The following is a 13262-nucleotide window of genomic DNA, read 5'->3' as shown; positions in this document are numbered from 1 at the left end:
GTGCGCCCCATGCTGGCAGCCGTCCCCCGAACCCCGGTGCCCCATCCCGGGGGCATCCAGCGGGACCCTGCCCTGGGCAGGGGGTCCCCAAGCGGGGGGCTCCTGTCCCCCGTACCCGGGGTGCTGCTGGAGGGGTGTCCCTCCGCGGCCCCTCTCCATGTCCACCCTCGCTCGGATGAGGGACCCACCGGGGGTCTCAGCACAGCTCCCCTCTACGTCGCCCCCCATGGACTACATCTCCCAGCATGCCGCGGGGCTGCCCCGGCGCCAGGACTACATCTCCCGTCGCACCCCGCGGCCGGGGCAGACCGGGGCGGGGCGGGGGGCGCCGCTCCCCCTTTGTTGGTGGCGGCGGGGCCGAGCGGCGGGGACGGCCCGGGATGGGCGAGCAGGTGGGGATGGGACGGGAATGGGACCGGGACGGGAATGGGGACGGGAATGGGAATGGCGGAGGGATGGGGGGATGCAGGGATGGAGGGGTGGGGGGGAGATGGAGGAAGCGGGGAGGGAGGGAGGGAAGAAGGGAGGGGGATGGAGAGATGGAGGAAGGAGGGAGGGGGGTGGAGGGATGAGGGAAGGATGGAGGAAGAGGGGATGTAGGGATGGAGGAACAGGGATGGAAGAAGAGGGGTTGGAGGAAGAGGGGATAGAGAAAGGAACAGGGGTGGAGAAGGAGGGATGGAGGAAGAGGAGATGGAGAAAGGAGGAACAGGGATGGAGAAGTGGGGATGGAGGAAGAGGGGACGGAGGGGATGAAGGCCTGGAGGAAGGAGGGGTGGGAGTGTGGAGGGAGGAGGCTGCGGGGTGCAGGCTGGCGATGCAGGGATGGAGGAGGGCGCAGGGCTGTCCCTCTGCCCTCACACGCTCACACTTGCCAAGTCATCCTGGTCGCGCCATGCCGTGCCCGGCGCCTGGGGACGGGGGGGCAGGGGGGGACACTGACCCCTGACCGTGTGTGGCGGGGCCGGGCAGGAGTCCATACGCAAGATCATCACCACCTTGGCCGTGAAGAATGAGGAGATCCAGAACTTCATCTACTCCCTCAAGCAGATGATGCAGAATGTGCAGGTACCAGGGACACCCCCCCCCGCCCTCCCCCTGGGGACCCCCATCCCGGCACCCACTGACACCCCCCCGCTGTGCCCAGGACAACTCGACGCGGGCGCAGGAGGACCTGGACACAGAGTTCCAGTCGCTGTTCGCGCTGCTGGACGAGCTGAAGGAGGACATGGTGACCAAGATCAAGCAGGAACGTGCCCAGCGCACCTACGAGCTGCAGGTGAGCACCCACCCGTGTGCCCCGCACCCCTAACCCCCACCCATCACTTCCCTCTCCCCTCCCCATACAGGCCCAGCTTGCGGCGTGTACCAAGGCCCTGGAGAGCTCGGAGGAGCTGCTGGAAGCGGCCAACCAGACCTTGGGGATGGCCAATGACCACGAGTTCCACCAGGTATGTCCCCACCAGCACAGGGGGATGTCCCCATCCAGTGGCCCCCATGCTGGGGGTGCCCTGAACCCCCCTTTACCTGCTGGTTGATGCTGCGCTCACCCCCGGCGGGCACCCTCCTTTTCTTTCTGCGCTGGGCACTGGGTGACACTGGGCTGGCTGTGCCTGCTGTGGGGCTGGGGGTGCATGGAGACCCCCCGCGGTGGTCCCAGAGCTGCCCGATGTCCCCCTCCTCTTGAGACAAAGGGCAGGGACATGGGGGGCATGTGGGATGCTGTGCCATGGGGATGCAGGGGTGCTGTACTGTGGGGTACCACTGTGGGAATGCAGGGATGCTATGGGGAACCAGGGGTGCTGTGCGGATGAAGGGTTGCTGTGCTGTGGAGATGCAGGGATGCTGTGGGGATGCAGGGGTGCTGTGGGGATGGAGGGATGCTGTGGGGATAGAAGGGTGCTGTGGGGATGCAGGGATGCTGTGCTGTGGGGATGGAGAGATGCTGTGAGGATGGATGGATGCTGTGCTGTGGGGATGGAGGGATGCTGTGGGGATGCAGGGGTGCTGTGCTGTGGGGATGCAGGGATGCTGTGGGGATGCAGGGGTGCTGTGCTGTGGGCATGCAGGGATGCAGTGGGGATGCAGGGATGCTGTGCTGTGGGGATGCAGGGGTGCTGTGGGGACGCAGGGATGCAGTGGGGATGCAGGGGTGCTGTGCTGCTGGGTGCCACAGTGGGGACACGGGCACGCTCAGCCGCGGGGTCCGTGCCTGCTGCCCCCCGCTGGCCCCTGGCTCTGCTCTCTCATCTGCTTTGTTTCTCCCTCCTCTTTCCCTCTGCGCTCGCCAGGCTGCCAAGCAGATCAAGGATAGGTACGGCCCCACCGTGCCCCCACTAACCGCCACCCTCCTCCCAGCCAGGACCCCCAGCGGGTGCCCCCCGGGTGCTGGGGGGGAGCGCTCAGGGCGGGTGGGTGCCCGGCTCCCGGCCCCGCTCACCCTGATCCCTGTTGTCCCCGCGCAGCGTGACGATGGCGCCCGCCTTCCGCCTCTCGCTCAAGGCCAAAGCCAGCGATAACATGAGCCACTTGATGGTGGATTTTGCCCAGGAACGCCGCATCCTCCAGGCCATCGCCTTCCTGCCAGGTACCGCCCGCAGGCAGGGGCACGGGGGGGCACAGCGGGTGCAAGGGGACACAGAGCGGCTGTGCCAGCCTGGGAGGGGACAGCACAAGGATGGGGGGGCCAGGGTTTAAGGGTGGGTGCTAAGGGAGGGGGTGAGGAGCTGGAGCGGGGTGCAAGGCCTGGGGCAGCCCACCCAGAGGGGCTACACGGGATGAGAGGGATGGGATGCTGTTCCTAGGGGTGCAGTGGGTGCTGCATGTAGGGTCCCTAGGGTGCTGTGCCACGGAGTTACCAAGCCCATGGGATGCAGGGGTGCCCCGGGGGTGCTCCAGGGGTGCAGGGGGCACTGTGGCTGGTGGGGGGGCACACTGACATGGCTGTTCCTGCGGGCAGTGCCCAGCACCCCCGAGATCGACCTGGCGGAGTCTCTGGTGGCCGATAACTGCGTGACGCTGAGCTGGAGGATGCCCGAGGAGGACACTAAGATCGACCACTACGTGCTGGAGTACCGCAGGACCAACTTCGAGGGGCCGCCCCGCGCCAAGGAGGACCAGCCCTGGATGGTGGTCGAGGGCATCAGAACCACTGAGTACACCCTCCCCAGTGAGGGCACGGGGGCAGAACCAGCCCCAAAGGGTGCCAGGGTGGGAGCAGGCACCGCGGGTGGCAGGGGGCTGGAGTGCCAGGGGGCTGGGTGGCAGTGCCAGGCTCTGTAGGGGACACGGGGGTGGTGGTTCCCCCCTGTACCCCACTTTGTGGCCCTGCTGTCCCCACAGGGATGAAGTTTGATATGAAGTACATGAATTTTCGGGTGCGGGCGTGTAACAAGGCTGTGGCAGGCGAGTTCTCCGAGCCGGTCACTTTAGAGACAAGAGGTGGGTACCGGAGGCGGGGTACAGGGCGCTATCACCCTCCCCGTGCCACCCCACGCTGCCCGGGGTCCCCAGCCCCGCGGTGCCGCACGTGCTGACGGTGGCTGTCCCCAGCATTCATGTTTCGGCTGGACGCCAGCACGTGCCACCAGAACCTGCGCGTGGAGGAGCTCAGCGTGGAGTGGGACGCCACGGGCGGTAAGCTGCAGGACGTCAAAGCACGCGAGAAGGACGGCAAAGGCAGGACGGCGTCACCGGCCAACTCACCCGCCAGGTACCGCCACCCCCCCGCCAGCCAGCATTGCCCCCCATCCCCAGGTAATGCCTTAAAGCTCCTCCAGCCCCAACCCCTGCCCCGGGCAGGGACACCTTCCACTAGAGCAGGTTGCTCCAAGCCCCTGTGTCCAACCTGGCCTTGAACACTGCCAGGGATGGGGCAGCCACAGCTTCTCTGGGCACCCTGTGCCAGCGCCTCAGCACCCTCATAGGGAAGAGCTTCTGCCTTATCCCCAGCCTGAACTTCCCCTGTTTCAGTTTGAACCCATCACCCCTTGTCCTATCACTCCAGTCCCTGATGAAGGTCCCTCCCCAGCATCCTTGTAGCCCCCTTCAGACACTGGAAGCTGCTCTGAGGTCTCCACGCAGCTTCTCTTCTCCAGGCTGAACAGCCCCAATGTTCTCAGCCTGGCTCCATACGGGAGCTGCTCCAGCCCCTGCTCATCCTCGTGGCCTCCTCTGGCCTTGCTCCAACAGCTCCATGTCCTTGTGCTGGGGCCACCAGCACCGCACCAGTGCTGCGAGTGGGGTCCCAGCAGAGCCGAGTCGAGGGGCAGGATGACACCAGGACCTGCTGCTGACAGCCTTGTCTCTCTGTCCTAGGGCGGTGCAGTCACCCAAGAGGATGTCCTCAGGACGTGGGGGCCGAGATCGCTTCACCGCCGAGTCCTACACAGTCCTGGGTGAGGGCTGGGGGCACCCAGTGGGTGCTGGTGGGGACCCTGAGGGCACCCAGTGGCTGGGGGCATGGAGGGGAGAGGATGGTCCTGAGGGCACAAGGGGGTGATGGGGGTGGGCATGGGGCACCCCATGGGTACACTCATGAGCTGTGCCCATAGGTGACACCCTGATCGATGGTGATGACCACTACTGGGAGGTGCAGTTTGATCGGGACAGCAAAGCCTTTGGTGTCGGGGTGGCCTATCGCAGCCTGGGCAAGTTCGACCAGCTCGGCAAGACCTCGGCGTCCTGGTGCCTCCACCTCAACAACTGGCTGCAGGTCAGTTTCAGTGCCAAGCACGCCAACAAGGCCAAGGTGCTGGACGTGCCCGTGCCCGACTGCATCGGCGTCCACTGCAACTTCCCCGAAGGTGGGTGCGGGACGGGGACGGGTTAAAGTGGAGCAGGGGAAGGTTGGGTTGGATGTAAGGAAGCTCTTCCCTGTGAGGGTGCTGAGGCACTGGCACAGGGTGCCCAGAGAAGCTGTGGCTGCCCCATCCCTGGCAGTGTTCAAGGCCAGGTTGGACACAGGGGCTTGGAGCAACCTGCTCTAGTGGAAGGTGTCCCTGCCCGGGGCAGGGGTTGGAACTGGAGGAGCTTTAAGCTCCCTTCAATCCAAACCATTCCTTGATTCTATGGGGACATGGGCACCAATGTGGGCATTGCCACCACCACGGGCACTGTGATGGGGGGGTCTGCAGGCCCTGTGACACCCCCCTACACCCCATGCTTGTGCCTGCAGGGATCCTGTCCTTCTACAACGCCAGGACCAAGCAGCTGCTCCACACCTTCAGGACCAAGTTCACGCAGCCCGTGCTGCCCGCCTTCATGGTAAGGGACAGGCAGGGCTGGGCAGCTCCTGCAGGGCTCTGGTGGTGGGGGCCGGCCCCCCCACAGCCCTGCGCCCTCCTGTGCCCGTAGGTTTGGTGCGGCAGCTTCCAGGTCAGCTCGGGCCTGCAGGTGCCCAGCGCTGTGAAATGCCTGCAGAAGCGCAGCAGCACGGCCAGCAGTTCCAACGCCAGCCTGCCCTAGAGCCGTGCCCCCCCCAGGCGAGAGCACTGAATGTACCCCCACCTCCTCCCCACACACACCCCCCCATCACCCCATCGCCGCCCTGTGCCAGCGCCCAGAGCTGGGGTGCACCAGCGCCTATGGCCCCGCCGGCTGACCCCCCCCTGCCCCAGCTCGGTGCCCCCCCCCGGCGCTGGGCACATCGCCCCCCACCAGCGAGAGCTGCTTCTGGCCTGAAGAATAAACCGGGATGTTTATGGTGTGGCACGGCCGTGGTTGGGCACCGGGTGCTGGGGGGGCACCGGCACAAGGTGGGGGGAGAGGGGGTTCTTGGGGTGGTGCGATGAGATGAGGCTTGATCTGGGGTAATGCCCCCCAAAACCATGGGTTAGGGGTCCAGCACCCCCCACCCCGGTGCCACCCCAGCCCCATGGCACCCACTTGGTTCCTGACACAAAGCGGGGGGCAGCCGGCCCCCCCCCCCAATGCTGGTGCCCATCAGTCCTCAAATGGGAGCTTGGCAGGTTCTCAGCAGGCTCCTCCACCATGGGGGGGTCATGGCCTGAAGAGGACCCCGGCATTTCCCCGCCCAGTCCCTGACCCCCCAGAGCTGGTGACAGGAGCTGGGCATCGTGTGGGGCAGCCGAGGGGGTCCCACTCCTCCGTGTGTCCTCCCCGCTCTCACCATCCATCTCCACTAACTGTGGAGCAGAGCAGGGGGGGCACCATGGACCCTCTGCCTGCCCCTGACACCCCCAAACCCACCCCACAGCCCATCAGTGCCAGCCTGAGACACCCCAGTACCCCCCTGCAGGACCCCAAAGTCATCCCAACACTCATGCAATGCCCCAAGCACCCCAAAGACCAGCCCTTGAGGGTGTCCCAGTGTTTTAGGGGGACCAGCCCTTTGGGGGTCCCTGTCCTTTTGGGGTCCCAGCCCCTGAGGGATCCCAATTCCTTAAGGGCCATGGCCTTGAGGGGTCCAGCTCCTTGGGTGTCCCAGCCCTTAAGGGGGTCCCAGTCTCTTGGTGATCCCAGGTCCCAGCTTTGGGGGTCCCAGTCCCTTGTGGGGCCCGTCCCAGGGGCTCAGATGGGTGCCTGGGGTGGGGGCTCACCCGTCGCATGGGAACCTGCACCCCACGGGGACCCTCACCTTGGGGCCACCCTTTACATAGAGACTGTCACCCTCGCAGGGGACTTGTGCTTTGGGGAGACCTTTCCCATGGGGACGCACACACTGATACCACCCTTGCATGGGGACACATGCCCAAGGTGGGGACCCCTGTCACGGGGGGACCCCCGTCACACGGGGACCTGCACCGTGATGCCGCCCATCCCTGTCTCCTGCTCACCCGTTCCTCTCCTGGCAATGGGGGCACAGACACCCCCGGGAGGCAGCAGCGCTCGGGGGCACCAGTCACCTCCAAGAAGCAGTTGGGGACCCTGGGGACAGCCCTGCCCTGTCACCCCCAGCGGTGTCACCCATGGTCGGGGAGGATGGAGACCCCCAGAATGGCCCCAACCCCCCCGGTTCATAGGGGCAGTGGTGGCTTGGGGGGGGCTGGAGGTTGTGAGGACCTCGGGGTGATGGGGGACTCCGTGAGCTGGCAGCAGCGCCGGGTCGGGGGGGCTGCAGGGGACAATGGTGAGCGGTCACCGGGACCCCTCCGCCGTGGTCAGGATGGATCCCGCCGCATCTCCTGCTCCCGCTCCCACCCCGGAGCCCCTCCCCGCGCCCCGCACTGCAGGGACCCCCCCCATGGACGGCGGGTGTGAGCCCGGCCCGGCCCCTCCGGTAGCACCGAGGCGGCGGCGGGGGCCGGTCCCGGGGGCGGTGTCACCGGTCGCGCCTCCTCCGGCCGCCGGAGCCGCAGGTGCCGCCGGTCCGGGCTGCGGGCACCGCCGGGGCGGGGGGGGGGTCAGGCCGCGGGTCTGTGTCTGTGTCTCTGTGTGTGTCCCGGTGCGGGGCTGTCCCGCTGCGCACCCCCCCCCCCCCCCGCCATTCCCGGTGTCCCGGTCCCGGTGTCCCCCCTCCCGGGGCGGGGCGGGGCGCGCGGTGCCGCCCCGTCACGTGCCGCCGCCGCCGCGCGCACCGGGAGCGGACCGGAGCATGGCAGGTACGGGCGGGCGCGCGCACCGGGCGCGGCACCTGCGCGGGAGCGCGCGCACGTGTGACCCGCGCGCGCGCACACGGACACGCGGGACACCCCCCCCCCCCCGCCCCGTGCGCGCTGCGCGGGGCCGCGCGCCCCCGGGGGGACACACACGAGCGGGGACCGGGAACGTGACACACGCACCGCGGCCACGTCGCTGTGTCCCCGTGTCCCCACGGACCCGTGTCCCCACATCCCCGTGTCCCTAAATCCCCACGTCCCCAAATCCCTGCGTCCCTAAATCCCCACGTCCCCACATCCCCATGTCCCCAAATCCCCATGTCCCCTCACCCCTGTGTCCCCATATCCCTATGTCCCTGTGCCCCTAAATCCCCATGTCCCCAGGCCCCCACGTCCCCCAGCCACATCCCCATGTCCCCTCGTCCGCTCTCACCATGTCCCTGTGTCCTCACCCCCCCTCATCTCCCTGTGCCCCCATCAGTGCCCCACATCCGCCTGTCCCTGCGTCCGTCCCTGCCCCGTGTCTTTGTGTCCCCTCTGCCTGCGTCCCTGCGTGCTCACATCCCCATGTCCCTGCGCATCCCCGTCCCAGTGCCCCTGTCCGAAGGCAGCTCGAGGGAGGACCCCCAGGGGTGCTCTTGGGGGGGACCCCACGCACTGTGTCCCATCCCGCAGCACTGGCGGCCGCGTCCCCCGGCAGGGATGAGGGTCTGGAGGAGGACGAGGATGAGCTGGAGCCGGGGCTGGACGAGGCGGAGGCTGAGGCGGAGGCCGGGAGCGGGGCGAGGCCGGCGGGGGGGGCCCGGGGGGCCGTGCTCACCCGCCGCGGCATCACCCTGCGCGTCCTGCTCCGCGACGGGCTCCTCGAGCCGGCCCGCGGCGTCCTCTCCATCTACTACCTGGTGACACGGGATGGGGACAGGGACGGGGCAGGGATGGGGACATGGGATGGGGAGAGGGATGGGGACAGGGATGGGGACATGGGATGGGGACAGGGATGGGGAGAGGGATGGGGACATGAGATGGGGACAAGGATGGGGACAGGGATGGGGAGAGGGATGGGGACAGGGATGGGGAGAGGGATGGCGACAGCGCTGGGGACAGGGCACCGGTTGGTCCCTCCCCATCTCACTCCATGCTCCCCAGGGCAAGAAGTTCGTGGGGGACCTGGGTGCAGACGGGACCATCACGTGGCAGGAGACGGGGCAGGTCTTCAACTCGCCCAGCGCCTGGGCCACGCACTGCAAGCGCCTGGTGAACCCGGCCAAGAAGTCTGGCTGCGGCTGGGCGTCCGTGCGCTACAAGGGCCAGAAGCTGGACCAGTACAAAGCCGCGTGGCTGCGGCAGCACCAGCCCAACGTGCCGCCCGCCGACGAGGTGTGTTGGGTGGGAGCCCCTCTGGGTGCCCCCCGGGGTGGGGTGGTGCAGTGGGGGCCAGCCCGGTGCTGCCCGCAGAGCCTGGCCAGCGAGGGCGAGGATGAGGAGGTGCCGGAGGAGGAAGAGGAGGAGGCGGCGCGGGAGGGCCGGGCGCCGGTGCCGGAGCTGGTGCCTGCCAAGAAGCCAGAGGAGAGGAGCAAGAAGCAGCAATGCAAGAGCGTGGTGGAGCCGGCGGGGACGGGTGAGGTGATGGGGGGCACTGGGGGCCCTGCGCCGCCCGGCAGCGGTGACGGGTGTTGTGCTTCGCAGAGCACGGCCCCCCGGCCAAGAGGATGGAGAGCAAAGCCCGGGCGCCCGTCCGGTACTGCACCCTGGGCACCCGTGACTTGGCCAGGTATGGGGCCATGGGGACCCTGCACGTGCCACCACCGGCCCGTAGGGGCTGTTGGGGAACAAAGGGTGGCTGCGGCTCTTGCAGGAACCCCCAGACCCTGGTGGAGGTGACGTCCTTCGCTGCCATCAACAAGTTCCAACCCTTCAATGTGGCCATTTCCAGCAACGTCCTTCTGCTCCTGGTGCGTCCCTTCCCTGGGGGACACGGGGTGGGACATCCCCTCGTCAGGGACTGGAGCGGTGGGACAAGGGGTGATGGGTTTAAACTAAAAGAGGGAGATTCAGGCTGGATGTGAGGCAGAAGCTCTTCCCTGTGAGGGTGCTGAGGCGCTGGCACAGGGTGCCCAGAGAAGCTGTGGCTGCCCCATCCCTGGCAGTGTTCAAGGCCAGGTTGGACACAGGGGCTTGGAGCAACCTGCTCTAGTGGAAGGTGTCCCTGCCCGTGGCAGGGGCTTGGAGCTGGAGGAGCTTTAAGGTCCCTTCAACCCAACCCATTCCATGGATCTATGTCCCTGGGGTGTCCCCGGTGACATTTTTGGGGGCCGAGCTGCTCATTTTAACCTTTTCCCATAGGATTTCCACAGCCACCTGACGCGGAGCGAAGTCGTGGGTTACCTGGGCGGGCGCTGGGACACCAACACACAATGTAGGTGTATGTGTGCATGGGTGCCCCCACCCCAGCCCGCTCCACCACCACCCACCCTGTGTCCCCCCCAGTGCTGACGGTGCTGCGAGCCTTCCCGTGCCGGACCCGCCTGGGCGATGCCGAGGCCGCCGGTGCTGTGGAGGAGGAGGTAAAACCACCCCAACCCCATCCATACATCCCAGGGGGGTGTTGGGGGGATGTCCAGCCCCACAGCATCTTCCCCCCCCCCCCATAGATCTGCCAGAGCCTGTTCCTGCGGGGGCTGTCGCTGGTGGGGTGGTACCACAGCCACCCCTTCGGCCCCGCGCTGCCCTCGCTGCACGACATCGATGCGCAGATGGACTATCAGCTCAAGCTGCAGGGCAGCGGCAACGGCTTCCAGCCCTGCCTGGCCCTCATCTGCGGTGAGACCCGGCCCCACGGCCCCGGGGGGGGCTGCTGCTGCCGTGCCCCCCCGCCAGCCCCATCCCTGCCTCCCCCATAGGACCCTACTACCACGGGAACCCCGGCGTGGAGTCCAAAATCGCGCCCTTCTGGGTGATGCCACCACCCGAGGTAAGGGGTCGCCGGCCCCACAGGGGAGATTTGGGGTGGGGGTGACCCCCAACCTCCAACTTGCCCCGTCCTCCAGCAACGGCCCAATGACTACGGCATCCCCATGGACGTGGAGGTGGCCTATATCCAGGATGGGTTCCTCACCAACGATGTCCTGCAGGAGATGGTGAGGAGGACACCAAACCCCTCCATCTACCCCAGCAGGGGCAGCTCCTGACCCCGTCCCCATCCCGCCCGTGGTGATGGTGACAATCTCCTCCCCATCCCCATGGTGGTGCCGAGGTCTCGGTGTCTCAGCCCCTTCTCTCCCCCCATCCCAGACGCTGCTCGTGGACTTTTATAAGGGAGCCCCCGACCTGGTGAAGTTCCAGGAGCTCTGGAGCCAGGATCAGACCTACCTGGACAAGCTGAAGGTGAGGAGGGGCTTTAACCAGGGCATCAGCTCCAGCCCACCCCCCCATTTGATTAAGTGGGCTGTGTCCCCCATGTCAGGGCTCGCTGGCCTCCCGCACCCCCAAAGACCAGAGCTTCACCCACATCCTGGAGCAGATCTTCAGCCTCCTCAAGCTCAGCGGCTGAGGGACCAGGAGCCCCCTCGACTCGGAGCAGGCGCCGGGCGCAGCTCGGTTCAGCAGCCCCCAGCCCATGGGGCGCATCCAGACCCGGTGTGGGGCAGCGCCCACCCTGGGGGGCTCACTGGGGGGGTCCCAGCACCCCGCTGGCTCCTGCCCTGCCCCGGAGGGTGCTGTGGTGATGGTGGGAGCCGTGGCTGTACGTTGTTTGTGGAAGTGGTAGTTGATTAAAGAGCAGTTCCTGAGAGGCGGGGTGGTTTGGGGGCATCTTACCAGTGCTGGGGGAGCTCAGGGGCTGCTGCCACCACCATCCATTTGGATGCTGAACCAGAGGGATGCTCATCCGGGGCTGATCCTTCATCCTCCCTCGCACCGTGGTCCCCCCTGGCTCACACACACTCACAGAGGACGCAGCCATTAGAAAGAAGAAGACATTTAATACTTCCATTCAGATACAAGTCGAGCTTCGGGGGGGGGGTGGAGGGGGGGTCATTTTGTTTTTTCCCCTAGAAACCAGGAGAAACCCTTACAAAAAACCACAGAAGAAAAAGGTGTAGCAAGTTGTCCCAAAACGCATCTCAATCCACCTGAGCAGGACCCACAGCGGGGGGACCAAGGGGAGGACCCCCGAGGACACCGGGCCCCTGTTCTCCCTGTGCTGCTGGAGCTGCCCCGTGCCCCCCCCGCCCCATTTCTGGGATGGGGTCACTGCTCAGCCCGGCACGGCGGGAGCACACGGACATGGACATGCAGGTTCACACCAGGAGCAGGGGCTGTGGGATGGGAGCAGCGGGGACAGGGCCTGCTGCGGAGCTTGGTCCCCAGCCAAGCAGGGACGGTGGCAGCCGAGGAGAGGCGCCGGAGCCCGGCCCGCAGGAAGGGGGGAACAGACCACTCGTAGCAAGGAAAAGCAGGAGTTGAGATGGGGGGAGCGCCACCAGGCCCCATCCTGCCCCCCACAACAAGGAACCCGGGGCTATGGGGTGGCAGGAGCAGCACCGGGATGTACGGTCCCTCCTCCCGCCAAGCCCAGTGGCCAAGGGGCTCGTTGCCCCCCATATGGAGGGTTTTGGGGAGTAGAGAATGGGGGGGGTTCAGGAAAGGCACGTGAGGATCAGCTGAGCTCTGGTCCTGCAGCACCCATGGGTGCTGATGGCTCCCGGGGGAAGAAGCACCTGCGAGGGACAGGAGCCACGATCTGCCCCAAAGCTCCCTCCCCGCATCATCCCAATAGCAAAAGCCAAAGATCCAGAAGCAACTTGGCTTTAAAATCCTTAAAATCAAGGGCAGAAGGGAGCAGGCATGCGCTTGGGAGCCAAGGACCGCGGGGAGGGGGCAGAGGGATCCCTGCTCTGCCCCGTTGGGGTGGCAGGGATGGCACAGAGCCCCACGGGGCTGGTTTAGTGTCTGATGGGTGCTGTAGTGTTGCTGTGCCCCGGTATCCCTCCCCTGAGCCCCAGGGAGAGCCGGGCTCCTACGCGGGTGCTGGGCATCCGTGGGGAGAGGGGTAGTGTTCAGTGGGGAGGGGGTGAAGGTCTTGCTCCCCCCCAGCACTGGGCCGCGCGTCTCTCGGTGCCGATGCTGAAGGAGGAGGCTGCATCCCGGCTCTCCCACCCGGCTCATCCGGACGCGTGACCCAAAGGAAAGACAGGAGGAGGACGGGGGGAGGCCTGCGCCAATCGTACAGCCGGGGGGGACGTGGCAGGACGCGCAAAGTACCGAAGTTCAAGCACCAGAAGGACAATAAACCCAAGACCTAAGATAACCAAATCCAGGGAGGGGGTAAGGGGAGGGGGTCTGACCCTTCTGGCTTGTTCCCTGGTGGCAGTGTCACCGCGCGGTGCCGCCGCAGCCGGGATGGAGGTGGAATGGAGGCTCCGTGGAGCGGGCCGGGAGCGCCGGCGCCTTTCACTGAGGTAGCGGCACCAGCACCTCCACGTAGTTGAGGGGGAAGAAGCCGGACTGGCCGTTGATCATGCCCTCGTACCAGTTCTCGTCGATCTGGTTGGTCAGGGTGATGATGTCTCCTTCCTTGAAGCCCAGCTCGCCGTCGTTCTCGGGCTCGAAGTCGTACAGAGCCTTGCAGCAGGGCTGGTCCAGGGGGGCTGCGGGGAGGGACGGGGGCTGAGGTGAGCTGGAGCCCCCGCACAGCCCCCGCCG

At 66.7% G+C, this 13262-nt stretch overlaps 3 protein-coding genes across 6 annotated transcripts in view; 2 read left to right on the top strand and 1 right to left on the bottom strand.

Moving 5' to 3' along the window:
• Positions 1-230: 230 nt before the first annotated feature.
• FSD1 (fibronectin type III and SPRY domain containing 1) lies at positions 231-5715 on the top strand. 2 transcript variants are annotated; one of them, XM_030509327.1, is made up of 13 exons: positions 231-392; positions 973-1068; positions 1148-1279; positions 1350-1451; positions 2292-2314; positions 2466-2587; positions 2960-3169; positions 3343-3441; positions 3553-3712; positions 4318-4397; positions 4554-4714; positions 5177-5265; positions 5356-5715. In XM_030509327.1, the coding sequence occupies exons 1-13, from the start codon at positions 246-248 to the stop codon at positions 5408-5410; spliced, it is 1476 nt and encodes a 491-aa protein (XP_030365187.1). In that variant the 5' UTR covers positions 231-245; the 3' UTR covers positions 5411-5715. The 2 variants fall into 2 exon arrangements, with proteins under 2 accessions (XP_030365187.1, XP_030365186.1); XM_030509326.1 differs by having other exon boundaries at positions 4554-4805.
• A 1778-nt stretch (positions 5716-7493) lies between these two features.
• On the top strand, positions 7494-11350 carry MPND (MPN domain containing). Its single transcript, XM_030509321.1, has 13 exons — positions 7494-7562; positions 8235-8461; positions 8706-8936; positions 9015-9177; positions 9246-9330; positions 9415-9511; positions 9903-9975; positions 10047-10123; positions 10211-10379; positions 10460-10530; positions 10607-10696; positions 10851-10943; positions 11023-11350. The coding sequence occupies exons 1-13, from the start codon at positions 7556-7558 to the stop codon at positions 11107-11109; spliced, it is 1470 nt and encodes a 489-aa protein (XP_030365181.1). The 5' UTR covers positions 7494-7555; the 3' UTR covers positions 11110-11350.
• Positions 11351-11519: 169 nt separating this feature from the next.
• SH3GL1 (SH3 domain containing GRB2 like 1, endophilin A2) overlaps positions 11520-13262 on the bottom strand; it is a 28530-nt gene continuing 26787 nt past the window's right edge. For all 3 annotated transcript variants that reach the window (XM_030509322.1, XM_030509323.1, XM_030509325.1), the window contains one exon: positions 11520-13207. In XM_030509322.1, the coding sequence (XP_030365182.1) occupies positions 13011-13207 (197 nt within the window). In that variant the 3' untranslated portion in view covers positions 11520-13010. The remainder of the gene's footprint in view (positions 13208-13262) is intronic.

Source organism: Strigops habroptila, chromosome 20 (genome assembly GCF_004027225.2).
Source record: "Strigops habroptila isolate Jane chromosome 20, bStrHab1.2.pri, whole genome shotgun sequence".
Classification (NCBI taxonomy): domain Eukaryota; kingdom Metazoa; phylum Chordata; class Aves; order Psittaciformes; family Psittacidae; genus Strigops; species Strigops habroptila.
Note: the sequence above shows the minus strand (reverse complement) of the source record. Positions and strands in the feature narration are given on the sequence as shown.